We start from the raw sequence: 27609 nt of genomic DNA on the forward strand, positions 1-27609 counted from the left end.
AACTCTCCTCAGTTCCTTGCGGTCACTGGCAGAGCAGATGCTGAACCAAGCAGTGGTACATCCAGACAGGGCGCTTTAAATGGCGCAGCAATCAAAACTGGCAATGGTTAACGCGCCAAATTTCTTCAGCATTCTGAAAAAGTAGAGGCGCTACTTAGGCACGATGTTTACCTTGGGCACCAGAAGGGACAATTGGCGAAGCTCACTCCTTGGAATCTGAATCTCTCAAGCTCAATACCATTGATGAGCGCCGCTATTTTACAGTACGGTTCGCCGGTCAATGGCCAGATTGTTTTGCTGACATTGAGGGAAAGATTGTTGTCACCGCGGTCCCTGTATTCTGACTCCTTGTTACTGAAGTACAGCTAATCTGCAACAGAGCGAGAGCTGTGTGAGGTGGGTAGAGGGATTGAGGTGGGGTGTGAGAGAGGAGGGGAGTTGAGGTGGGTGGGTGGAGGAGTTGCGGTGGGGTGTGTGAGGGGAGGGGAGTTGAGGTGGGAAGGGTGTGTGTGGGTGGCTGAGGTGATACCGTTAGGTGGAGGTGAGGCGGGATGTGGGGGTAGAGCGCTGAGGGGGTAAGGTCGGCGACAGCCCGGAAATCGCCCTGATCCCGGTGGCTCGGGTCTCCGCCCTGGTTCGGGATCGCTGTGGCTGCCGGTCCACAGCGGGAGGGCTGACGGGCGAGCTGTATTGCAGAAGAGCGGAGCGGCGATCGTTGAAGGAGGGGCAAAGGGAGGCGAGGGGCGGTGCTGGGACACACCGAGCCGGGAGAGGGCGAACGGCGGCCAGTTTGCTGGACACAGAGAACTGGAGGGCGGACTGAGCCACGGGATGGGTTCCAAGCTGACAAGAGGCGGCGGCGGCGGGGCGGCGAGCCCGCGGGAGGAGCGCCCCAGGTCGGCCTCGGTACAGGGCGCAGGCTGGTGGCCGGGGGTTCGCGGCCGAGATTCGGCTCTCAGCGCCCTGTTGCTCCGGCCCGAGCGGCTGCTTTCGCCGAAGCCGGCGCCAGCCCCATACGTGCGCAGGGTGCGCTGGATCCGCGAAATCCAGGCGCTGCTGCGGCAACACCGAGCCGAACAGGCGGCCACGCTTCTCGGAATGCTCCGCAAGGTGAGGTAGCAGAGACAGAGCAGGCCGAGTGGCCGCAGCTGCCCCCGCCCCCCCCGTTTACATCAAATGGGGGTGGGGACGGTCCAGAGTCTGACCCACCCTGGGGAAACGGCATACAGGACCCCTCCTCCATTCCTGACAGACCTCCTGCTCCACGTTGCACCCTCCCAGATCGCCCCTCCATCGCTCGCTCCCTCCCACCCTGCCAGATGTCGCCCTTCCCTTCCACCCACCCAGATCTTGCGCCTCCCACACATTCAGAGCTCAACCCTCCTTCCCTCACTCACCAGATTTACCTCCTCCCAGATCCCGTCTCCCTCCCGCCCTCCCCGATCCCGTCTCCCTCCCGCCCTCCCCGATCCCGTCTCCCTCCCGCCCTCCCCGATCCCGTCTCCCTCCCGCCCTCCCCATCCCCTCTCCCTCCCGCCCTCCCGCCCTCCCCTATCCCCTCTCCCTCCCGCCCTCCCCTATCCCCTCTCCCTCCCGCCCTCCCGTATCCCCTTCCCTCCCGTATCCCCTCTCCCTCCCGCCCGCCCTCCCCTATCCCCTCTCCCTCCCGCCCGCCCTCCCCTATCCCCTCTCCCTCCCGCCCGCCCTCCCCTATCCCCTCTCCCGCCCGCCCTCCCCTATCCCCTCTCCCGCCCGCCCTCCCCTATCCCCTCTCCCGCCCGCCCTCCCCTATCCCCTCTCCCTCCCGCCCTCCCCTATCCCTCTCCCTCCCGCCCTCCCCTATCCCCTCTCCCTCCCGCCCTCCCCTATCCCCTCTCCCTCCCGCCCTCCCCTATCCCCTCTCCCTCCCGCCCTCCCCTATCCCCTCTCCCGCCCTCCCCTATCCCCTCTCCCGCCCTCCCCTATCCCCTCTCCCGCCCTCCCCTATCCCCTCTCCCTCCCTCACGCCCTCCCCTATCCCCTCTCCCCTCCCTCCCCTATCCCCTCTCCCTCCCTCCCGTATCCCCTCTCCCTCCCTCCCCTATCCCCTCTCCCTCCCTCCCCTATCCCCTCTCCCTCCCGCCCTCCCCTATCCCCTCTCCCCTCCCTCCCCCCTCCCCCTCCCCTCCCCCTCCCCCTCCCCTCCCCCTCCCCTCCCCCTCCCCCTCCCCTCCCTCCCCCTCCCCCCTCCCCCTCCCCCCTCCCCTCCCTCCCCCTCCCCCTCCCCCCCCCCCCCTCCCCTTCCCCCTCCCCCCTCCCCCTCCCCCTCCCCCCCCCCTCCCCCCCCCTCCCCCTCCCCCTCCCTCCCCCTCCCCTCTCTCCCCCCTCCCCCTCCCCTCCCTCCCCCTCCCCCTCCCCCTCCCCCCCCTCCCCTCCCCCTCCCTCCCCCTCCCCTCTCCCCCCTCCCCCTCCCCTCTCCCCTCTCCCCCCTCCCCCCCTCCCCCTCCCCTCTCCCCCCTCCCCCCCTCCCCTCTCCCCTCCCTCGCCCTCCCCTCTCCCCTCCCTCGCCCTCCCCTCTCCCCTCCCACCCTCCCCTATCTCCTCTCACCTCCCGCCCTCCCCATCCCCTCTCACCTCCCGCCCTCCCCTCTCACCTCCCGCCCTCCCCATCCCCTCTCACCTCCCGCCCTCCCCTATCCCCTCTCCCCTCCCGCCCTCTCCCTTATCCCTTCTCCCCTCCCGCCCTCTCCCTTATCCCCTCTCCCCTCTCCCTCTCCCCTATCCCCTCTCCCTCCCGCCCTCCCCTTCCCCTCTCCCTCCCGCCCTCCCCTTCCCCTCTCCCTCCCGCCCTCCCCTTCCCCTCTCCCTCCCGCCCTCCCCTATCCCCTCTCCCTCCCGCCCTCCCCTATCCCCTCTCCCTCTCCCCATCCCCTCTCCCTCCCGCCCTCCCCTATCCCCTCTCCCTCCCGCCCTCCCCTATCCCCTCTCCCTCCCCTATCCCCTCTCCCTCCCCTATCCCCTCTCCCTCCCCTATCCCCTCTCCCTCCCGCCTTCCCCTCTCCCTCCCGCCCTCCCCTCTCCCCTCTCCCTCCCGCCCTCCCCTCTCTCCTCTCCCTCCCGCCCTCCCCTCTCTCCCGCCCTCCCCTCTCTCCCTCCCTCCCCTCTCTCCCGCCCTCCCCTCCTCTCCCGCCCTCCCTCTCCCTCCCGCCCTCCCCTCTCTCCTCTCCCTCCCGCCCTCCCCTCTCTCCTCTCCCCTCTCTCCTCTCCCCTCTCCCTCTCCCCTCTCCCTCTCCCCTTTCCCTCTCCCCTTTCCCTCTCCCCTTTCCCTCTCCCCTTTCCCTCTCCCCTATCCCTCTCCCCTATCCCTCTCCCCTTTCCCTCTCCCCTATCCCCTCTCCCTCTTGTCCTCCCCATCCCCTCTCCCTCACGCCCTCCCGGATCCCCCTCCCTCCCGCCCTCCCCTATCCCCCTCCCTCCCGCCCTCCCCTATCCCGTCTCCCCCCCCCGCCCTCCCAGATCCCGACACTCCCATCCCCTTCACTCTTTCTACCCCTCTCCTTCCTAGATACCCCATCCGTCTCATGCAGATTTCAGTTTCCTCGATGTCACCCTTCCCCTCTTCCTCCATCCATCCCAAGTCTCCCCTTCCGACCCACATCTTCCTCACCTTCACTACCTCCCTCCTCCCATTTCTCACCCTGCCTTCCACATCTTTTTTCTTTTCCCCTCCCCCTCCTCCTCCTCCTCCAGCCTTTTCTTTCTATATCTTCCTCCTTTAATGATTGCCTCTTCTCCAGAGCTGCCTCATTTCCCTCAAACCCTCCTGCTTCTCCTGTGACGACTCCTCCCTCCCTTCTATCTGCAATAAAGCCCCTCTCAGGGGCTGAATGCAGGCTGCTGCATTGGCACTGTGTGTGTGTGTGTGTGATGTCTCCAGCGAGTGGGCAGCAGTTGGGGTGGCAGATCGTGGGGGGAAGGCGGGGGTAGTTGTTTGCCTTTGGGGTACTATGTGTCAAATGGAGTGAACTGAAAGCTTGTCTTGCAGCACTGGTCCCCTGAGCTTGGACAAACTTGGACAATCCTTGGAGGAATTCACTGGCTGTCCTTTATCTCTCGGAAACTTCCAACTCACAAATTATGTCAGCCTGCATTACAATCGACAGAATTAGAAAGAAGCTCCTTAATTCAAATTAAAACTTACCTTGATGTTAAAGTACAACTTTATTGATATGCAATTAATTCACTGATGACAGCCTTAAATCTAAGGAAACTTTGTAAATCTGATTGTACTGTTGCCAAGCACTGCGGGGCTGGTTCCAGCATAAAGGCTGATTTATATTTGTGCGTCAAATGTACGCTGTAAAGTGACGTGCACCTCCCCAAAAAAGTAACTCACCCGTCGCGGCGACGCAGACCACAACAACTGTGATTTGTCTGCTTGGTAGCATCGCATTTCCTCGTACACATTTCCGATTGCTTTTCTTCGCCGTGTCTGTACACTGATGTGAACAGACATGGTTGGAGACGATGAACCAAATCGTCAAATCTACCTGCTGACATCCGAAAATATTTGAAATGCATTTCCTCGTCCATGTCTGTCATGAAGAAACTCAACACAGTGGCATAGAAACCCCTCCAACTCGCGTTTTTGCGGTGAATTGCAGATCGACACAGACACAACTACGCATGCTCGCTACGGCGTAGGGCTACACAAAAGTATAAATCAGGCCTGCGGCGTAGCTTGTACGCACAAGTATAAATCAGCCTATACTTGTGTGTTGTTGTGTCTGTGTCGATCTGCAATTCACTGCCAAAGCGCCAGTTGGCGGTGGGGTTTCTATGCCACTGTGTTCCTGTTAAATGGCAACTGAAACTGAAGGAGGGTGAATTTTCTGTGCTTGTCCGGCCACTGAGAGACATGGACCAGGAAATGCATTTCAAATATTTTCAGATGTTGGCAGGTGGATTTGACAATTTGGTTCATCGTTTCCAACCATTTATTTTGCATCAGTGTACACGCAGTATACTCAGAGACTGGCAATCACCACTCAAGTTTTAGCTTCAGGTGGAAATCCACAGACTGTAGCAGCAAGTTACAAACTGGCGTCAAGCACAGGGTCCCCCATAATTTCGGAGTTCTGTAAAGCCTTATGGAAAGCATTGCAGCCAGAGTTCCTTCCCTGCCCTTCAGTCGCCCAGTGGGAAGCTATTGCAGCGTAGGAGGAAATGCGATGCTACCAAGCGGGGACCAATCACAGTTGTTGCGGTCTGCATCACCGCAACACGTAGCTACATTTTGGGAGAGGTGCGCGTTAGGCTACGGCGTAGAGTACAGTGTAGGTTATGCCACTACGGCGTACATTTGACGCACAAGTATAAATCAGCCTTAACTGTAACACTTGAAACTGTTTCAATGTCACTAAATGGTTGAAATACAGTGAAAATACAGTATTCCTGATTTGTAGTGAGATATACTTGTACGAAATACAGTGAAAATATTCCTGATTTGTAGTGAGATATACTTGTACGAAAGGCATTTTGTACCTAAGGCATTCATTCATTCCCGGTTCCAACTTGCACTTAAATAATGTCTCCATTCTGTAGCATTCCCAGAGAGGGTGATTGTGGTCCAAGAAATGAGAGGTTATAGCTCATCACAGCCAGTGCCACCCTTTTAAAGGCAAAATGCTTGACTTATCTATTTTCAATTTTTGATGAGGCAATGAAATTGTTTGATAAGGGAATTTTTGTCCCATGCCCAAGGCTGGTTGGTGTAACGTGAACTGGGACATTGCAGTTAATTTTTAGACGCAAGGCTCAGTGATCTTTGCCTTTTCCTTGGCTCACTGATCAGTGTTAATGAATTGTATGTGGGTGTGCAGGGTGGAACTATAGAATTTGCAGGAAATGCTGTGATCAGCAGTGACAGACTGATGAAGGACATGGCCTGGTAGACTGGGCAGGCAAGTGACAGATGTCATTCGACCCAGAGAAGAGTAAAGTGTTTCTGGACTGAGGATAGACGGCATTGGCTGCATGGCACAGTTCTAAAAGCTGTGTGGGAACTGGCTGTGAATGTACATGCCCAACAGTCGTCAAGGGAAGCAAGCGGTTTTCTAGTAACAGTAACAGTGGCATGGTACACAAAACCAGGAGGGTGTGTGGTTGGGCATTGCTGGCCAGGTGGGGACCTACTGACAGCTAATTTCCCAGCCTTGTGGGGTGGGAGTTCTGGGGGGTGGTGCTGTAGGGAAATCACATTTATTGGAGTTTGTATTAAATGCTGGAGGAACTCAGCAGGTCAGGCAGCACCTATGGAGAGGATTAAACAATTGATGTTTCAGGCCAAAACCCTCCTTCAGGACTGGAAAGGAAAGGGAAGCAGGTTTGTGCTGTGGATAAAAGGGTACTGGTGGCTGTACAGAAGGTGTTGTTGAGGTGTCACGTAAAAGCCCCCAGTATAGGAAGTAACATGTTGGTGTGGGGTGAAGACTGTTGGCGAACTGGAAACAGAGAGGTGGTATAAATGGGTCTGTCCCTGGTGGTACTGAGTGGTATGTTACCAAGACTGCAGTTGTGGCCTCGGCATTTATAACTGACTGGATGAAGGTATTGACAGCCTTTGTACTTGACACAAAGACAGATTGCTAAGAGCTCATATAACGGGCCGACAATGAAATCATGATGGGCATAGATGTAGAAAATGAGATACAATAGCAGAGGAAATGCACCAGGATGCTGTCTGCACTGCAGGGCATGAATAATGAGGAGAGAATGAGTGAGGGAGAGCTTTTCTCTTTGGAGTGAAGTAGGATGAGAGGTGACTTGATAGAGGTGTACAAGATGATAAGAGGCATAGGTAGAATGGACAACCAGAGGCTTTCCTTGGGGGAAATGGCTAATATGAGAGGGCATCATTTTAAGGTGATTGGAGGAAATTATAGGGAGATGTCAGAGGCAGGTGTTCTACACAGAGTGGTAGGTGTGTCGAACACCCTGCCCGGGGTGCCCGTACAGGCAGGTACATGTGACATTTAAAAAACTCTTAGATTGGCACATGAACGATAGAAAAATGGAGGGCTATGTAGGAAGGAAGGGTTTGATTGATCCCAGAGTAGACTATAAGGTCGGCATAACATCGTGGGCAGGCCAAAAGGACTGTATTGTACTATGCTGTAATGTTCAGTGTGAGAAAATGTGGGATTATCAATTTTTCCAAGAGCAATAAAGCAAAGTTCAGAGTCAATTTATTATCAAAGTATATATATGTTGCCATATACAACTCTGATTCATTTTCTTGTGGGCATACTCAATAAATCTATAGAATAATAACCATAACAGAATCAATGAAAGACCAGCCAACTAGGGCGTTCAACCAGAGAGTAGAAGAGAACAAACTGTGCAGATACAAATAAATAAGCAAGCAATAAATATTGAGAACATGAGATGAAGGGACTTCAAAGAGAGCCCATTGGTTGTGGGAACAGTTCAGTGATGGGGCCAGTGACGTTATTGAGTAAAGTGTTCCAGAGCCTGATAGTTGAGGGGTAATAACTGTTCCTGAACCTGACAGTGTGAGTCCTGAGGTTCCTGTATCTTCTTTCTGATGGCAGCAGTAAGAAGAGAGCATGAAGTAGGTAGTGGGAGTCCCTGATGATAGATGCTGCTTTCCTGCAACAGCGTTTCATGTTGATGTGCTCAATGGTGCGGAGGGCTTTACCCGTGATGGACTGGGCCATACACACTACTTCTTGTCGGATCGTGGAGGACATGTTGTTGCCAATGCAGACTGACTGGAGTCTGCAAGTGATGAGATCGAGGATCCAATTACGCAAGGAGATATTGAAGCCAAGGTCTTGGAGTGTGTTGATTAATTTTGAGGTGATGATGGCAATGAATGCTGAGCTGTAATTGATAAAGAACATCCTGATGTATGCATCTTTGCTGTCCAGATGTTCCAGGGTTGAGAGACAAGCCGATGGGATGGCATCTGATGTGGACCTGTTGCTCTGGTAGGCAAATTGGAGTGGATCCAAGTCGCTTTTCAGGCAAGTTTATACGTTTCATCACCAACCCCTCAAAACACTTCATCACTGGATGTAAGTGCTGCTGGGTGATAGTCGTTGAGGCAAGTTACCATGTGCTTCTTGGGCACCGGTATAATTGAAGCAGGTGGGAAACTCAGACTGCCGAGACAAGAGGTTAAAGATATCTGTGAACACTCCAGCCAGTTGATTAATACAGGGCTTTAGTACTTGGCCAGGTACCCCGTCTGGGCTGGATGCTATTCGTGGGCTCACCCTCCTGAAGCTAATCTCACATGTTGGCCTCAGAGACTGAAATCACAGGATCAAAGAGGGCTGTGGGAGTTTGTGAAAGTTCTTCCGTGTTTTGATGGTCAAAGTGAGCACAGAGGCATTGAGCTTATTTGGAAGCCAAGCCTTGTTGCCACCTGCGTCGCTTGATCAGTCAGACGTGATAGCATTCATGCCCTGCCACAACTGTCGAGCAGCCTTCAGTGATTCAAGTTTAGTCCAGAGTTTCCACTTTACCTGTGAGGAGGCTTTTTGGAGGTCCTACCTAGACCTCCTGTAACTTTTTTGGTCACCAGTCTTGAACGTTTCTGATCTGGCTCTCAACAGATTTCAGATCTGATGGTTCGTTTGGGGGCTTCTGATTGGGGAAGACGGAATGATTTTGTGGGGAAACAGCAGATTGTGAAACAGTAGGAGGGGTTAGTTGACCACAGCTGGAGTACTGTGTTTGCTGTTGACAGGATGTGAAGATGCAGAATGGATCTGAATGTCTGTTCCAGGGCAAGACCAGAGAGGCTGCTTTGTTCTGCTGGTAACAAAGCAATTTGTCAGGAGAATTAATAGGGTTCGATAAAGCCAGAGGATTTGGCTGAGAGATGATCAATAAGGGGAAGTTGTTGCTGTTTAATGAGCAGGAAATGACAAGTATGAAGTGATTGGTGGGAAGAGTGTGAGGAACATCATTTGTCCTGAGTGGTGATGGTGTGGAGCCCGTGGTCACATCTGGGGCAATTAGACAAGAGACATATAGGAAGAGGTGGAGACGGGGATGAGGGCTGGAATGTCTTACACAGAGCTGGCAAGAAGCCTGTGGGACAGATGTTTCCTTCTGTGCAAGAACAGCCCTTTGATCCTCCAGTTCTCGGAAGGATTGAGGTGAGATTGAGAGGACCTATTGGAAATCTTCAATAAAATGGAAGCATTTGGCTGGGACTCCTAGCTCCCGCTTGACTGCGAGACCAGGAGCAGGAAGTCAGGATCCACCACGGGGTAGTTGAGGCAGAGACAATAGACGAAGTTATAGAGAAGGATAATGTTAGTGAGGTTCCCTGGTGGCGGGGGGGGGGGTGACTGAGGGTGCCTTCAGCAAGCCCACCTGCTCTATGCTGTATTTATTTAACCCTCTGAAATACTCCAGCTCCTGCTGAAATAATCACTGGAAACATTGCAAATCAAATGAAACCACAGAGTGATAGTAATACATCACAGAGAAAAAGCCCTTCAGTCTAACTCGTCCACGCTAGCCAAGGTGCCTGTCTGAGCTGGTCCCATTTGCTTGCCTTTCCTATCCATGTACCTGTCTAAAGGGCATGTAATTTTATCCATCTCGACCACATCTTCTGGGAGCTCATTCAATAAACCCACCAGGTGTCCTTTAATTATTTCCCTCTCCCCTTAAACCTGTGCTCTCTAGTTTTAACCTGTCCTATCCTGGGATAGGAGTTGTGAACACATACTTTATCTATGCTCCTCAAGATTTTCTATACCTCTATAAGCCTCCTTTGTTCAAGGGAAACAGTCGCAGCCTATCCACTCTCTCCTTACAACTCAATCCCTCCAGTTTCAGCAACACCCTTGGGAATTTTTTCCCGTCCTTCCTGCAGTACTCGATTTCAAGTAGAGCCATCCATAGCTTCATGTTGGATAGAAAAAACATTTATGCAATAGAAATTCAATGAAGTCAATGTCAAAGAGGAGAGTTTTTAGCTGCTAATGTTCAGGGTTTTAATTACTATGCCAAGTATCTGGCTATAAATACTGTGCAGTAGCATCAAGTGAGGACAAATTAGTGGGTGTCATCTATCAAGTGGTGGCTTGTGTGGTGTTAACTAGTGTTTATACTGTTTTTTTTTCATGAGTGTGACATGTTCTGGACCACAGTCACTGCTGCCATGCCGGAAATTTGGCAGCCAGCTCCTCACACGGCAAAATCCCGCAGACTGTGTTGAGCCAGGCCGACAGACGAGAGAAAGATACTGTGTCTATGACGCTGGGGGGTGAGGGAGGGACACTGCTCCCCCTCGGCAGAGCAGAGCCAGACAGGGACTTTTCAAGGGGAAACTGACTCAGTCAATTATATGTAATTTGTTGGTTTAACGGGTTATTAGTGCGCTCCTACAACTTGCTGCAGTGACCATCCATACACTTGCAAAGAGCCTGGTGTTGGAGGAGGCTGCTGTGAGATGAGGAAGGGGAGTGTGTAACGCAGAACGCAGACTGCAGAGCCCATGATCAATCCCTTCAGCCCACGATGTCTCTGCCGATCATGACACCAAATTAAGCTAATCCCCTCTGCATGCACATGATCCTTATTCCAACATTCCTGCTCTGTTCATGTGCCTGACTACAACGCCAATATCCCATTTGCTTCCTCCGCTTCCCCACCACCCTGTGTGAAAAAAACAACAAATTTCCTCCACACATCTTTAAGCATTACACCTCCCACCTCTTGAATTTCATTCTGAGAGAAAAAAAGATTCCAACTAACTACTCTGTCTATGCCTCTCACAAACCCTTATAGATCTTGCCTCAGCCTCCATCATTCCAGAGAAAACAACCTAAGTTTGTCCAACCTTCTTCTAGCTGATGCTATCCAATTCAAGCAGTGTCCTGGCGAATCTCTTCGGCACCCTCTCTGATGTCTCCATATCTTACTCAAAGGGTATCTAACGTTCATACAACAGCACAATGACGTTTTCTACTTTTGTACTCAGTGCCCCTTGCAGTGAAGGCAAGCATGCCATGCACCTCCTTTACCAGTGTCGATGTTCTGAGTCGCCGTTATTTGTGACCACCCCAAACCCGGAGTTCTGGGATAGACAGTAGCCTGTTGACGTATATTGAAGTGTGGAGGAGGCTGGTGGTGATCTGCTCAGGAAGAAGAGACCTCAAGCTTACTTAGTCCTTGGTGAGAGGACAGTAATGAAGGAGATTGACACAGTGCCAGAGAGGTTGTGGTCAAGGAAGCAAGCAGTGATTCCTGAGGATGTGATGGGTGAGAGAGAGTGTGATTACAAGGTGGAGTCAGGACCAGCACAGAGGAACCTTCATCCAACCACAGATGCTGGAAGCCTGAAATATACAGTGCCTACAAAAAGTATTCCCCCACCCCCACCTTGGAAGTTTTCATGTTTTATTGTTTTACAACGTTGAATCACAGTGGATTTAATTTGGCTTTTTTGACACAGATCAACAGAAAAGACTCTTTCATGTCAAAGTGAAAACAAATTTCTACAAATTGGTCTAAATTTATTACAATTATTAAACAATAATTGATTGCATAATTACTCACCCCCTTCAAGTCTGTATTTAGTAGATGCACCTTGAGTCTGTGTGGATATCTGGACACTGCAATCTTTCCCCATTCTTCTTTACAAAACTGCTCATTCTCTGTCAGATTGCGTGGGGATTACGAGTGAACAGCCCTTTTCAAGTCCAGCCACAAATTCTCAGTTGGATTGTGGTCTGGACTCTGCCTTGGCAACTCCAGAACATTAACTTTGTTGTTTTTAAGCCATTTCTGTGTAGCATTGCTTTTATGTTTGGGGTCATTGTCTTGCTGGAAAAGAAATCTTCTCCCAAGTCGCAATTCTCTTGCAGATTGCATCAGGTTTTCCTCCAGGATTTCCCTGTATTTTGCTGCATTCATTGTACTCTCTACCTTCACAGGCCTTCCAGGGTCTGCTGCAGTGAAGTATCCCCACAGCATGATGCAGCCACCACCATGCTTCACGGTAGGGATGGTGTGTTTTTAATGTTGTAGTCTGATGACAAAAAAGCTCAATTTTTATTTCATCACACCATAGAACCTTCTTCCAGCTGACATCGGTCTCCCACATGCCTTCTGGCAAACTCTAGCTGAGATTTCATGCGAGTTGTTTTTCAACAGTGGCTTTTTCTTTGCCACTCTCCCATAAAGCTGCAACTGGTGAAGCACCCGGGCAACAGCTGTTGTATGCACAGCCTCTCCCATCTCAGCCACTGAAGCTTGTCACTCCTCCAGAGCTGTCAGAGGTCTCTTGGTGGCCTCCCTCACTAGTCCCCTTCTTGCACGGTCACTCAGTTCTTGAGGTTGGCCTGCTCTAGGCAGATTTACAGCTGTGTCATATACGTTCCATTTCTTGATGATTGACTTAACTGTATTCAAGGGGATATTCAGTGACCTGGAAATGTTCTTGTGTTCATCTCCTGACTTGTGATTTTCAAAAACCTTTTCACAGAGTTGCTTGGAGTGTTCTTTAGCCCTCATGGTGTAGTTTTTGCCGGGATACTGACTCAGCAGCAGTTGGACCTTCCAGAAACAAGTGTATTTTTAATACAATCGATTGAAACACCCTGACTGCACGTATGTGATCTCCATTTATCTAATAGTGTGACTTCGTAAACCAAATGGCTGCACCAGTGATGATTTGGTGTGTCATATTAAAGGGGGTGAATACTAATGCAATCAATTGTTTTATATTTGAAATTAATTTAGATCAGTTTGTAGAGATTTGTTTTCGCTTTGACATGAAATAATCTTTTTCTGTTGATCAGTGTCAAAAAAAGCCAATTTAAATCCACGGTGATTCAATGTTGTAAAACAATAACACATGAAAGGTGGGGGGGTGAACACTTTTTGTAGGTACTGTAAAAAGGAAAAGTGGGAACACTCAGCATGTCAGGTAGCATCTGTGGAGAGAGAAACAAAATGAATGTCTCCAGTCATCATAGGCACAGAGAGTGAATGAATATTACTGTCTTGGCGAGGACCAGGAGGGGCTGCTGAGGTGGTCTTGAGGAGAAGGATTTTGTTATGTTTGTTGAAGGCGGATTGGGAACGATCATTTGTTGTGGAGGAAAGAAGTCAATCCATTTCCAGGTGGTCCGAGAGGCCAGTGGTCCTCTGTGTGCTCTGGGCAATGAATGATCCACTGCCCGTTCCGAGGGAGAGAGGAGCTGACTGTTGTCAGAGCTTTGCCAGTTACAAAGGCTTTGATGTTTCCGAAGCCCCAGTCACCAACATGGACATGTACAGGTGGGGAGGACAGAGCAGCTGGCTGCTCAGAATCCGGTTTATTGCCTCTGACAAATGTGAAATGTGTTGCCTTGCGGCAGCTGTACCATGCAAATCAACAAGGAATATGAAACAATCAGTGCAAAAGGAGAGCAAAATGGCTTCATGGACCATTCAGACATCTGATGGCAGAAGGGGGGAGAAGCTGTTCTTGAAAACGTTGATGGGGGGGGGGGTCTTCAGGCTCTTATACCTGCTCCCTGGTGGTCATAATGAGAAGAGGGTGAGTCCCGAATGATGAGGATCCACAGTGATGGATGCTGACTTCTTGAAGCACTGCCTTTTGAAAATGTCCTTGATGGTGGGAGAGTTGTGCTTGTGATGGAACTGGCTTCGTCTGCAATTATCTGCAGCTTCTTTCAATCCGGTGAATTGGAGCCTCCATAACAGGCAGTGATGCAACCAGTCTTTCTGACCTGCACCGGACAAGGAGTCAGTTTCTGGGCCTGAGGTGATACAGGTCCTTGCCCAGACTGTCACCTCGTCTATTGTCGTCTGTCCACACTCAGCAAGAAGCAAACTCACAGAAATATATAACAGGGACTTGAATCAGTGTGTTCTATCAAACTTGGGAGAGATGAAGGAAGAAGACACAGGCGGTCCACCAGTAGGTCTCCCGTAAAACACAGCCGCTTGGGTTTTTGCTTGAGCTTCAAAACAGGGACACGCCAGACTGATTCACCAAGTATCTAATCTCTTTACCAAGTACCAAATCTCTTTATCTTCCAGCGGGATTTCAGTTGCATCGGAATTAAGAGAATCCACCGGGCTGCCCTGTTCTCTAAATATGGAAATGACCAAACGTGCCTTGGAACATGAGGCTCGGTGTGGAAATCAACCATCCACAACCTGGTCAAACCCAGCTAAGGCCCAAATCACAGGAGACATCAGACAGCACCACCGTGGGAGTCAAGCAGGGATGCAACCCCTGAGACCTGGAGCCACGGCCCACAATCTCACTCCATCCACACACTTCCATTACCAGAGTCCACCTGTCGGTCAGTGTTAGAAACAGTCATGAAGGGGATTCTTGAGATTCCCATTTCCCAAGTAGCTGAGGAAATATTTCTCTTTGTGATGCACGTCAGCCTTCCCCACCCCCTCCAGAGTAACCTCCCCAGCCCAAAAACCCCATGCTCCCCCCTCCATTTATCCTGTCCACCCCTCTCTGTCCCTCGTTTAGTTGACAAACATCACTTCTCAGCACAGAACTCTGCTGAACTTCTACTGGCCTGACTCTGGTTCTCAGCGGCCGGCAGCACCCGGTGGTCAGTGGAGATTGCAACTGCAGGTGAGCTGTGACCATAGTCGCCTCTAATCTTACAGAGACTTGCCAACTCTTGTAACCCCCACCCTCTATGGTAAAGATCAACACATCGCTGCCTCCTCCTCTCCGTAATACTTTGTCATGGAGCACAACAGCACACAGACAGTCCATCAGCCCATACATCCCATTGTAATGACACACTACAGTATAGAAACAGTCCATCAGCACATCCATCCATCCCATTGTGATAACATTGTACAGTATAGAGACAGTCCATCAGTCCATCCATCCCATTGTAATGACACACTACAGTACAGAGACAGTCCATCAGCCCATCCATCCATCCCATTGTAATAACACACTTCAGTATAGAGACAGTCCATCAGCACATCCAACCATCCCATTGTGATAACACACTACGGTATAAAGACAGTCCATCAGCACATCCATCCATCCTTCCCATGGTAATAACACACTACAGTATAGAGACAGTCCATCAGCTCTTCCATCCATCCCATTGTGATAACACACAGTATAGAGACAGTCCATCAGAACATCCATCCATCCTATTGTAATAACACACTACAGTACAGAGACAGTCCATCAGCTCATCCACCCATCCCATTTAACTAACACACTACAGTATACAGACAGTCCATCAGTCCATCCATCCATCCCATTGTGATAACACGCTACAGTATAAAGACAGTCCATCAGACCATCCATCCCATCGTAATGACACACTACAGTATAGAAAGTGTACAGTAGCACATCCATCCATCCATCTCATTGGAATAACACACTACAGTATAGAGACAGTCCATCAGAACATCCATCCATTCCATTGTAATAACACAGTATAGTACAGAGACAGTCCATCAGCCCATCCATCCATCCCATTGTAATAACACAGTACACTACAGAGAAAGTCCATCACCCATCCATCCATCCCATTGTAATCACACTGTACAGTATAGAGACAGTCCATCAGCACATCCATCCATCCCATTGTGATAACAGGCTACAGTATAAAGACAGTCCATCAGCACGTCCATCCATCCCATTGTAATAGCACACTACAGTATATAGACAGTCCATCAGCTCATCCATCCCATTGTAGTGACACACTACAGTATAGAAACAGTCCATCAGCACATCCATCCCATTGTGATAACACACTACGGTATAAAGATAGTCCATCAGCACATCCATCCATCCTTCCCATGGTAATAACAGTCTACAGTATAGAGACAGTCCATCAGCACATCCATCCATCCCATTGTAATAACACACTACACAACAGAGAATGTCCATCAGCCCATGCATCCATCCCATTGTGATAACACGCTACAGTATAAAAACAGTCCATCAGCCCATCCATCCCATTGTAATAACACACTACAGTATAGAGACAGTCCATCAGCCCATCCATCCATCCGATTATAATGACACACTACAGTATAGAGACAGTCCATCAGAACATCCATCCATACCATTGTAATAACACAGTATAGTATAGAGACAGTCCATCAGCAGATCCATCCATCTGATTGTAATAACATACTACAGTACAGAGACAGTCCATCAGCCCATCCATCCATCCCATTGTAATCACACTGTACAGTATAGAGACAGTCCATCAGCACATCCATCCATCCCATTGTGATAACAGGCTACAGTATAAAGACAGTCCATCAGCACATCCATCCATCCCATTGTAATAGCACACTACGGTATATAGACAGTCCATCAGCTCATCCATCCCATTGTAATGATACACTACAGTATAGAAACAGTACATCAGCACATCCATCCATCAATCCCATTGTGATAACACACTAAGGTATAGGGACAGTCCATCAGCACATCCATCCATCCCATTGTAATAACACAGCACAGTATAGAGACAGTCCATCAGAACATCCATCCATACCATTGTAATAACACAGTATAGTATAGAGACAGTCCATCAGCAGATCCATCCATCTGATTGTAATAACATACTACAGTACAGAGACAGTCCATCAGCCCATCCATCCATCCCATTGTAATAACACCCTACAGTATAGAGACAGTCCATCAGAACATCCATCCATCCCATTGTAAGAACACACTACACTACAGAGACAGTCCATCAGCCCATCCATCCATCCCATTGTAATCATTCTGTACAGTATAAAGACAGTCCATCAGCACATCCATCCATCCTTCCCATGGTAATAGCAGTCTACAGTATAGAGACAGTCCATCAGCACATCCATCCATCCCATTGTAATAACACACTACACAACAGAGAATGTCCATCAGCCCATGCATCCATCCCATTGTAATCACACTGTACAGTATAGAGACAGTCCATCAGCCCATCCATCCATCCCATTGTGATAACACACTATGGTATAAAGACAGTCCATCAGCACATCCATCCATCCCATTGTGATAACGCACTACGGTATAAAGATTGTCCATCAGCACATCCATCCATCCTTCCCATGGTAATAACAGTCTACAGTATAGAGACAGTCCATCAGCACATCCATCCATCCCACTGTAATAACACACTACACAACAGAGAATGTCCATCAGCCCATGCATCCATCCCATTGTGATAACACGCTACAGTATAAAAACAGTCCATCATCCCATCCATCCCATTGTAATGACACACTACAGTATAGAGAAAGTCCATCAGCCCATCCATCCATCCCATTGTAATGACACACTACAGTATAGAGACAGTGCATCGGCTCTTCCATCCATCCCTTTATGATAACACAGTACAGTATAAAGACAGTCCATTAGCACATCCATCCATCCCATTGTAATAACACACTACAGTATAGAGACAGTCCATCAGAACATCCATCCATCCCATTTTAATAACACACTGCAGTACAGAGACAGTCCATCAGCAGATCCATCCATCTGATTGTAATAACACACTGCAGTACAGAGACAGTCCATCAGTCCATCCATCCATCCCATTGTAATAACACCCTACAGTATTGAGACAGTCCATCAGAACATCCATCCATCCCATTGTAAGAACACACTACAGTACAGAGACAGTCCATCAGCCCATCCGACCATCCCATTGTAATCACACTGTACATTATAGAGACAGTCCATCAGCACATCCATCCATCCCATTGTGATAACAGGCTACAGTATAAAGACAGTCCATCAGCACATCCATCCATCCCATTGTAATAGCACACTACAGTATATAGACAGTCCATCAGCTCATCCATCCCATTGTAATGACACACTACAGTATAGAAACAGTCCATCAGCACATCCATCCATCAATCCCATTGTGATAACACACTAAGGTATAGGGACAGTCCATCAGCACATCCATCCATCCCATTGTAATAACACACTACAGTACAAAGACAGTCCATCAGACCATCTATCCATCCCATTGTAATAACACACTTCAGTATAGAGACAGTCCATCAGCCCATGCATCCATCCCATTGTAATCACACTGTACAGTATAGAGACAGTCCATCAGCCCATCCATCCATCCCATTGTGATAACACACTATGGTATAAAGACAGTCCATCAGCACATCCATCCATCCCATTGTAATGACACACTACAGTATAGAGACAGTGCATCGGCTCTTCCATCCATCTGATTGTAATAACACACTGCAGTACAGAGACAGTCCATCAGAACATCCATCCATCCCATTGTGATAACACACTATGGTATAAAGACAGTCCATCAGCCCATCCATCCATCCCATTGTAATGACACACTACAGTATAGAGACAGTGCATCGGCTCTTCCATCCATCCCTTTATGATAACACAGTACAGTATAAAGACAGTCCATTAGCACATCCATCCATCCCATTGTAATAACACACTACAGTATAGAGACAGTCCATCAGAACATCCATCCATCCCATTTTAATAACACACTGCAGTACAGAGACAGTCCGTCAGCAGATCCATCCATCTGATTGTAATAACACACTGCAGTACAGAGACAGTCCATCAGTCCATCCATCCATCCCATTGTAATAACACCCTACAGTATTGAGACAGTCCATCAGAACATCCATCCATCCCATTGTAAGAACACACTACAGTACAGAGACAGTCCATCAGCCCATCCGACCATCCCATTGTAATCACACTGTACATTATAGAGACAGTCCATCAGCACATCCATCCATCCCATTGTGATAACAGGCTACAGTATAAAGACAGTCCATCAGCACATCCATCCATCCCATTGTAATAGCACACTACAGTATATAGACAGTCCATCAGCTCATCCATCCCATTGTAATGACACACTACAGTATAGAAACAGTCCATCAGCACATCCATCCATCAATCCCATTGTGATAACACACTAAGGTATAGGGACAGTCCATCAGCACATCCATCCATCCCATTGTAATAACACACTACAGTACAAAGACAGTCCATCAGACCATCTATCCATCCCATTGTAATAACACACTTCAGTATAGAGACAGTCCATCAGCCCATGCATCCATCCCATTGTAATCACACTGTACAGTATAGAGACAGTCCATCAGCCCATCCATCCATCCCATTGTGATAACACACTATGGTATAAAGACAGTCCATCAGCACATCCATCCATCCCATTGTAATGACACACTACAGTATAGAGACAGTGCATCGGCTCTTCCATCCATCTGATTGTAATAACACACTGCAGTACAGAGACAGTCCATCAGAACATCCATCCATCCCATTGTGATAACACACTATGGTATAAAGACAGTCCATCAGCCCATCCATCCATCCCATTGTAATGACACACTACAGTATAGAGACAGTGCATCGGCTCTTCCATCCATCCCTTTATGATAACACAGTACAGTATAAAGACAGTCCATTAGCACATCCATCCATCCCATTGTAATAACACACTACAGTATAGAGACAGTCCATCAGAACATCCATCCATCCCATTTTAATAACACACTGCAGTACAGAGACAGTCCGTCAGCAGATCCATCCATCTGATTGTAATAACACACTGCAGTACAGAGACAGTCCATCAGTCCATCCATCCATCCCATTGTAATAACACCCTACAGTATTGAGACAGTCCATCAGAACATCCATCCATCCCATTGTAAGAACACACTACAGTACAGAGACAGTCCATCAGCCCATCCGACCATCCCATTGTAATCACACTGTACATTATAGAGACAGTCCATCAGCACATCCATCCATCCCATTGTGATAACAGGCTACAGTATAAAGACAGTCCATCAGCACATCCATCCATCCCATTGTAATAGCACACTACAGTATATAGACAGTCCATCAGCTCATCCATCCCATTGTAATGACACACTACAGTATAGAAACAGTCCATCAGCACATCCATCCATCAATCCCATTGTGATAACACACTAAGGTATAGGGACAGTCCATCAGCACATCCATCCATCCCATTGTAATAACACACTACAGTACAAAGACAGTCCATCAGAACATCCATCCATCCCATTGTAATAACACACTTCAGTATAGAGACAGTCCATCAGCCCATGCATCCATCCCATTGTAATCACACTGTACAGTATAGAGACAGTCCATCAGCCCATCCATCCATCCCATTGTGATAACACACTATGGTATAAAGACAGTCCATCAGCACATCCATCCATCCCATTGTAATGACACACTACAGTATAGAGACAGTGCATCGGCTCTTCCATCCATCTGATTGTAATAACACACTGCAGTACAGAGACAGTCCATCAGAACATCCATCCATCCCATTGTAATAACACACTACCGTATACAGACAGTCCATCAGCACATCCATCCATCCCATTGTAATACCACACTACTGTATTGAGACAGTCCATCAGCCCATTCATCCATCCCATTGTAATAACACACTATACAGACAGTTCATCAGCACATCCATCCATCCATCGTATTGTAATAACACATTACAGTATAGAGACAGTCCATCAGCACATCCATCCATATCATTGTAATAACGCACTTCCTTATAGAGACAGTCCATCAACACATCCATCCATCCCATTGTAATAACACACTACCATATACAGACAGTCCATCAGCACATCCATCCATCCCATTTTAATAACACATTACAGTATGGAGACAGTCCATCAGCACATCCATCCATCCCATTGTAATAACACACTACAGTATAGAGACAGTCCATCAGCGCATCCATCCATCCTATTGTAATAACACACAGTATACAGACAGTTCATCAGCACATCCATCCATCGATCGTATTGTAATAACACATTACAGTATAGAGACAGTCTATCAGCCCATCCATCCATCCCATTGTAATAACACATTACAGTATGTGGTCAACACACTTAAAAGTTGCTGGTGTACGCAGCAGGCCAGGCAGCATCTCTAGGAAGAGGAACAGTCGACGTTTCAGGCCAAGGCCCTTCGTCAGAATAACTGAAAGAAGAGATAGTAAGAGATTTCGAAGTGGGAGGGGGAGGGATGGAGCCAACACCTGGACAGTTGATTGGCAAAAGTGATATGATATGAGAGGATCATGGGACAGGAGGCCGAGGAAGAAAGAAAAGGGGAAGGGGGGAATGGATGGGGTACGAGATGGAGGTGGGGCATTAACAGAGCTTTGAGAAGTCAATGTTCACGTCATCAGGTTCGAGGCTACCCAAAATGAATATAAGGTGTTGTTCCTGCAACCTGAGGGTGGCTTCATAGTTACAGTAGAGTAGGTTGTGGATAGACATATCAGAATAGCATTGAGATGTGGAATTAAAATGTGTGGTTACTGGGATATACACAGTATACAGTCCATCAGCCCTACCATCCATCCCATTGTAATCACACTACAATCTAGAGGCACTCCATTAGCACATCCGTCCATCCATCCCATTGTAATAACACACTACACTATAGAGACATACCATCAGCTCATCCATCCATCCTATTGTAATCCCACACTACAGTGTATAGAGGTATAGTGTATAGAGACATACCATCAGCCCATCCATCCATCCCATTGTAATCACACCATACAGTCTCGACACAGTCCATCAGCACATCCATCCATCCATCCATCCATCCCATTGTAATAACACACTGCAGTATAGAGACAGTCCATCAGCACATCCATCCATCCATCCCATTGTAATAACACACGATAGTATAGATACAGTCCAAAAGCACATCAATCCATCCATCCCATTGTAATCACACATTACAGTATAGAGACACAAACACAACACTCACAACACGCTGGAGGAACTCAGCAGGTCGGCAGCATCCATGGAAAAGATCGGTCAAAGTTTCGGGCCGGAACCTTTCATCGGGACTGTACAGGGAAGGGGCAGAGACCCGATAAAGATGGTGGGAGGAGGGTGGGAAGGAGAAGGCTGGTAGGTTCCAGGTGAAAAACCAGTAAGGGGAAAGATATAGGGGTGGAGGAGGGGAGGCAGGGTGTTGATAAGTAGGAAAGGTAAAGAAAGAACAGGGGAGAACACAACGGGTAGTAGAAGGAGGCTGAGCCAAGAGGAAGGTGATAGGCAGCTGCGGGAGGGAATTACCGGCAGTTGGAGAATTCTATGTTCATACCAAGGGTCCAGAGACTACCAAGATGGTGTATGAGGTGTTGCTCCTCCAACCTGAGTTTAGCCTCATCATGGCAGCAGAGGAGGCCATGTATGGACATATTGAATGGGAGAGGGAAGCAGAGTTGAAGTGAGTGGCTACTGGGAGATCCTGTCTGTTTTGGTGGACGGAGCGGAAGTGCTTGATGAAGTGGTCCCCAATCTGCATCGGGTTTCACAATGGGATGGGATAGAGACAGTCCATCAGCACATCCATCCATCCCATTGTAATAATACACTACAGTATGGAGACAGTCCATCAGCCCATCCATCCATCCCATTGTGATAACAGGCTACAGTATAAAGACAGTCCATCAGCACGTCCATCCATCCCATTGTAATAGCACACTACAGTATAGAAACAGTACATCAGCACATCCGTCCATCCCATTGTGATAACACACTATGGTATAAAGACAGTCCATCAGCACATCCATCCATCCCATTGTGATAACACACTACGGTATAAAGATAGTCCATCAGCACATCCATCCATCCTTCCCATGGTAATAACAGTCTACAGTATAGAGACAGTCCATCAGCACATCCATCCATCCCATTGTAATAACACACTACACAACAGAGAATGTCCATCAGCCCATGCATCCATCCCATTGTGATAACACGCTACAGTATAAAGACAGTCCATCATCCCATCCATCCCATTGTAATGACATACTACAGTATAGAGACAGTCCATCAGCCCATTCATCCATCCCATTGTAATAACACATTACAGTATAGATATAGTCCATCAGCACATCCATCCATCCCATTGTAATAACACACTACTGTATAGAGACAGTCCATCAGCACATCCATCCATCCTATTATAATAACACACTATACAGACAGTTCATCAGCACATCCATCGATCCATCGTATTGTAATAACACACTACAGTATAGAGACAGTCCATCAGCCCATCCATCCATCCCATTGTAATAACACACTACAGTATAGAGAAAGTCCATCAGCACATCCATCCATCCCATTGTAATCACACACTACAGTATAGAGACAGTCCAAAAGTACATCCATCCATCCCTTTGTAATAACACATTACAGTATAGAGACAGTCCATCAGCCCATCCATCCATCCCATTGTAATAACACACTAAAGTATAGAGACAGTTCATCAGCCCATCCATCCATCCCATTGTAATAATGCACTACAGTATAGAGACAGTCCATCAGCCCATCCATCCATCCCATTGTAATAACATACTACAGTATACAGTCCATCAGCACATCCATCCATCCCATTGTAATAACACACTACTGTATAGAGACAGTTCATCAGCACATCCATCCATCGATCGTATTGTAATAACACATTACAGTATAGAGACAGTCTATCAGCCCATCCATCCATCCCATTGTAATAACACATTACAGTATGCAGTCAACACACTTAAAAGTTGCTGGTGAACGCAGCAGGCCAGGCAGCATCTCTAGGAAGAGGAACAGTCGACGTTTCAGGCCAAGGCCCTTCGTCGGAATAACTGAAAGAAGAGATAGTAAGAGATTTTGAAGTGGGAGGGGGAGGGAGAGATCCGAAATGACAGGAGGGGGAGGGATGGAGCCAACACCTGGACAGTTGATTGGCAAAAGTGATATGATATGAGAGGATCATGGGACAGGAGGCCGAGGGAGAAAGAAAAGGGGAAGGGGGGAAAAAAAGCCCAGAAGATGGGCAAGGGGTATAGTGAGAGGGACTGAGGGAGAAAAAGGAGAGAGAGAAACTGTGTGTGTGTGTGTATGTATATATATATATATATATATATATATATAAAACGGATGGGGTACGAGATGGAGGTGGGGCATTAACAGAGCTTTGAGAAGTCAATGTTCACGTCGTCAGGTTCGAGGCTACCCAAAATGAATATAAGGTGTTGTTCCTGCAACCTGAGGGTGGCTTCATAGTTACAGTAGAGTAGGTTGTGGATAGACATATCAGAATAGCATTGAGATGTGGAATTAAAATGTGTGGCCACTGGGATATACAGAGTATACAGTCCATCAGCCCAACCATCCATCCCATTGTAATCACACTACAATCTAGAGACACTCCATTAGCACATCCGTCCATCCATCCCATTGTAATAACACACTACACTGTAGAGACATACCATCAGCTCATCCATCCATCCTATTGTAATCCCACACTACAGTCTATAGAGGTATAGTGTATAGAGACATACCATCAGCCCATCCATCCATCCCATTGTAATCACACAATACAGTATAGACACAGTCCATCAGCACATCCATCCATCCCATTGTAATAACACACTACAGGAAAGAGACAGTCCATCAGCACATCCATCCATCTATCCCATTGTAATAACACACTACAGTATAGAGACAGTCCATCAGCCCATCTATCCATCCATCCCATTGTAATAACACACGACAGTATAGATACAGTCCAACAGCACATCAATCCATCCATCCCATTGTAATCACACATTACAGTATAGAGACACAAACACAACACTCACAACACGCTGGAGGAACTCATCAGGTCAGGCCGCATCCATGGAAAAGATCGGTCAAAGTTTCGGGCCGGAACCCTTCGTCAGGACTGTAGAGGGAAGGGGCAGAGACCCGATAAAGATGGTGGGAGGAGGGTGGGAAGGAGAAGGCTAGTAGGGTCCAGGTGAAATATTGTGGGAGAGGGAAGCAGAGTTGAAGTGGGTGGCTGCTGGGAGATCCTGTCTGTTTTATTGGACGGAGCAGAAGTGCTCGATGAAGTGGTCCCCAATCTGCTTCAGGTTTAACAATGGGATGGGATAGAGACAGTCCATCAGCACATCCATCCATCCCATTGTAATAATACACTACAGTATAGAGACAGTTCATCAGCCCATCCATCCATCCCATTGTAACAACACACTACAGTATAAAGACAGTCCATCAGCACATCCATCCATCTATTCATCCCATTGTAATAACACACGACAGTATAGATACAGGCCATCAGCACATCCATCCATTCATCCTATTGAAATAACACATTACAGTATTGAGAGAGTCCAGCAGCACATTTATCCATCCCACTGCAATAACACACTACAATATAGAGACAGTCTGTCAGCAAATCCATCCATCCAACCCATTGTGATAACACACTACAGTACAGAGACAGTCCATCAGCACATCCATCCATCCATCCCATTGTAATAACACGCGACAGTATAGATACAGTCCATCAGGACAGCCATCCATCCCATTGTAATCATACATTACAGTATAGAAACACAAATGCAACACTCACAACACGCTGGAGGAACTCAGCAGGTCGGGCAGCATCCGTGGAAAAGATCGGTCAAAGTTTCGGGCCGGAACCCTTCGTCAGGACTGTAGATGGAAGGGGCAGAGACCCGATAAAGATGGTCGGGGAAGGGTGGGAAGGAGAAGGCTAGTAGGGTCCAGGTGAAAAACCAGTAAGGGGAAAGATATAGGGGTGGAGGAGGGGAGGCAGGGAGGTGATAAATAGGAAAGATAAAGAAAGAACAGGGGAAAACACAATGGGTAGTAGAAGGAGGCTGAGCCATGAGGAGGGTGATAGGCAGCTGGGGGAGGGAATTTCCGGCAGTTGGAGAATTCTATGTTCATACTAAAGGGCTGGAGACTACCTAGACAGTATATGAGGTGTAGCTCCTCCAACTTGACTTTAGCCTCATCATGGCAGCAGAGGAGGCCATGTACGGACATACTGAATGGGAGAGGGAAGCAGAGTTGAAGTGAGTGGCTACTGGGAGATCCTGTCTGTTTTGGCGGACGGAGCGGAAGTGCTCGATGAAGTGGTCCCCCAATCTGCATCGGGTTTCACAATGGGATGGGATAGACACATACCATCAGCTCATCTATCCATCCCATTGTAACAACACACTACAGTATAAAGAAAGTCCATCAGCACATCCATCAATCCTTCCCATTGTGATAACACACTACAGTGTAGAGACAGTCCATCAGCACATCCATCCATCCCATTGTAATAACAAAAGACAGTATTGATACAGGCATCAGCCCATTAATCCATTCATCCTATTGAAATAATACACTACAGTATAGAGACAGTCCATCAGCACATCCATCCATCCCATTGTAGTAACACACTACTGTATAAAGATAGTCCGTCAGCACATCCATCCTTCCATCCCATTTTGATAACACACTACAGTATAGAGACAGTCCATCAGCAGATCTATCCATCATCCCATTGTAATCACACACTACAGTGTAGAAACAGTCCATCTTCCCATCCACCCCATTGTAATAGCTCACAACAGTATGGAGACAGTTCATCAGCATATCCATCCATCCCAATGTAATTCCACATTACAGTATTGAGACAGTCCATCAGTACATCCATCCATCCCATTGTAATCACACCATACAGTATAGACACAGTCCATCAGTACATCTATCCATCCATCCCATTGTAATAACGGGGATAAAGAACCAGCAGAAATAGAAACCACTTTGGAGTCTCGTATTGCTATAAACTACTGATATTTACTAGTAACCATGCAATACAGTAATATAAATGAAAATAGATCAAACAGGTTAGCAATGATTATATATAAAAGTAAGTGTGGAATATATATATGAAAAAATGAAGCTTCTTGAAGTCTAGGGGTAAAAACATACAGTCTTACGATGTTGAGTAAAGTCAGTTCAGTTCAGTTTGTGGTATTTAGTTGAATAGAGAGAGAGAGAGAGAGAGAGAGAGAGAGAGAGAGAGAGAGTGATAGATAGAGTGATAGTTGAGTCCTCAGGTGAGCTGATGCCGTCGATCTTCTCGTCATCCTCCGAAATCCTTCACAAGTCACCGACTGTGACTTTAACCAGGGGGACCGGTCTTCTGTGGTGGAGCTATCACCCAGGCAAGGGTGGACACATAGACAACTCCCCACCAGTCAACCCCTTCTTCACCAATGGAATAGCAATTTGGATCAATCCGCTTGATCGATCCTCCAAAACCCACTTTCTCTGCGGGCACAACAATGCTCATTCAGTGTCCAGATCATGTGTCCTAGGTCTGTATCATCTGACCCCTCATTTATTTCACCAGGCTGAGCATCACCTGTCATTCAAAGAGTCCCTCCCTCCTTTGTCTGTAAAGGAGTACAAGCAGGCAACAAGTCCTTGGAAGTAACATCAACAACCTGCTGAAAATCATAACATCGAGTGTCCACCGCCTTCTGTCACCATAGCAACCTTCGAGCTGCTCGGTGCTGTGTCCAACTCCAAACTCAGTAAAAATCCAAAGTTACTTCCAATGCTTTGAAGTGACAGTCCAACTGTTAATCTTCGTGCTCTCTCTCTCTTCAAAAG

General features: G+C 48.0%; 1 protein-coding gene across 1 annotated transcript in view; it reads left to right on the plus strand.

Moving 5' to 3' along the window:
* The first annotated feature begins 588 nt into the window (after positions 1-588).
* The window catches only part of LOC134341306 (leucine-rich repeat-containing protein 75B-like), a 94559-nt gene continuing 67538 nt past the window's right edge, over positions 589-27609 (plus strand). Inside the window, exon 1 of the mRNA XM_063039184.1 lies at positions 589-1110. Within this exon, the coding sequence (XP_062895254.1) occupies positions 832-1110 (279 nt within the window). The 5' untranslated portion in view covers positions 589-831. The remainder of the gene's footprint in view (positions 1111-27609) is intronic.

The sequence above is a fragment of the Mobula hypostoma genome (assembly GCF_963921235.1).
Source record: "Mobula hypostoma chromosome 23 unlocalized genomic scaffold, sMobHyp1.1 SUPER_23_unloc_1, whole genome shotgun sequence".
Taxonomy (NCBI): Eukaryota; Metazoa; Chordata; class Chondrichthyes; order Myliobatiformes; family Myliobatidae; genus Mobula; species Mobula hypostoma.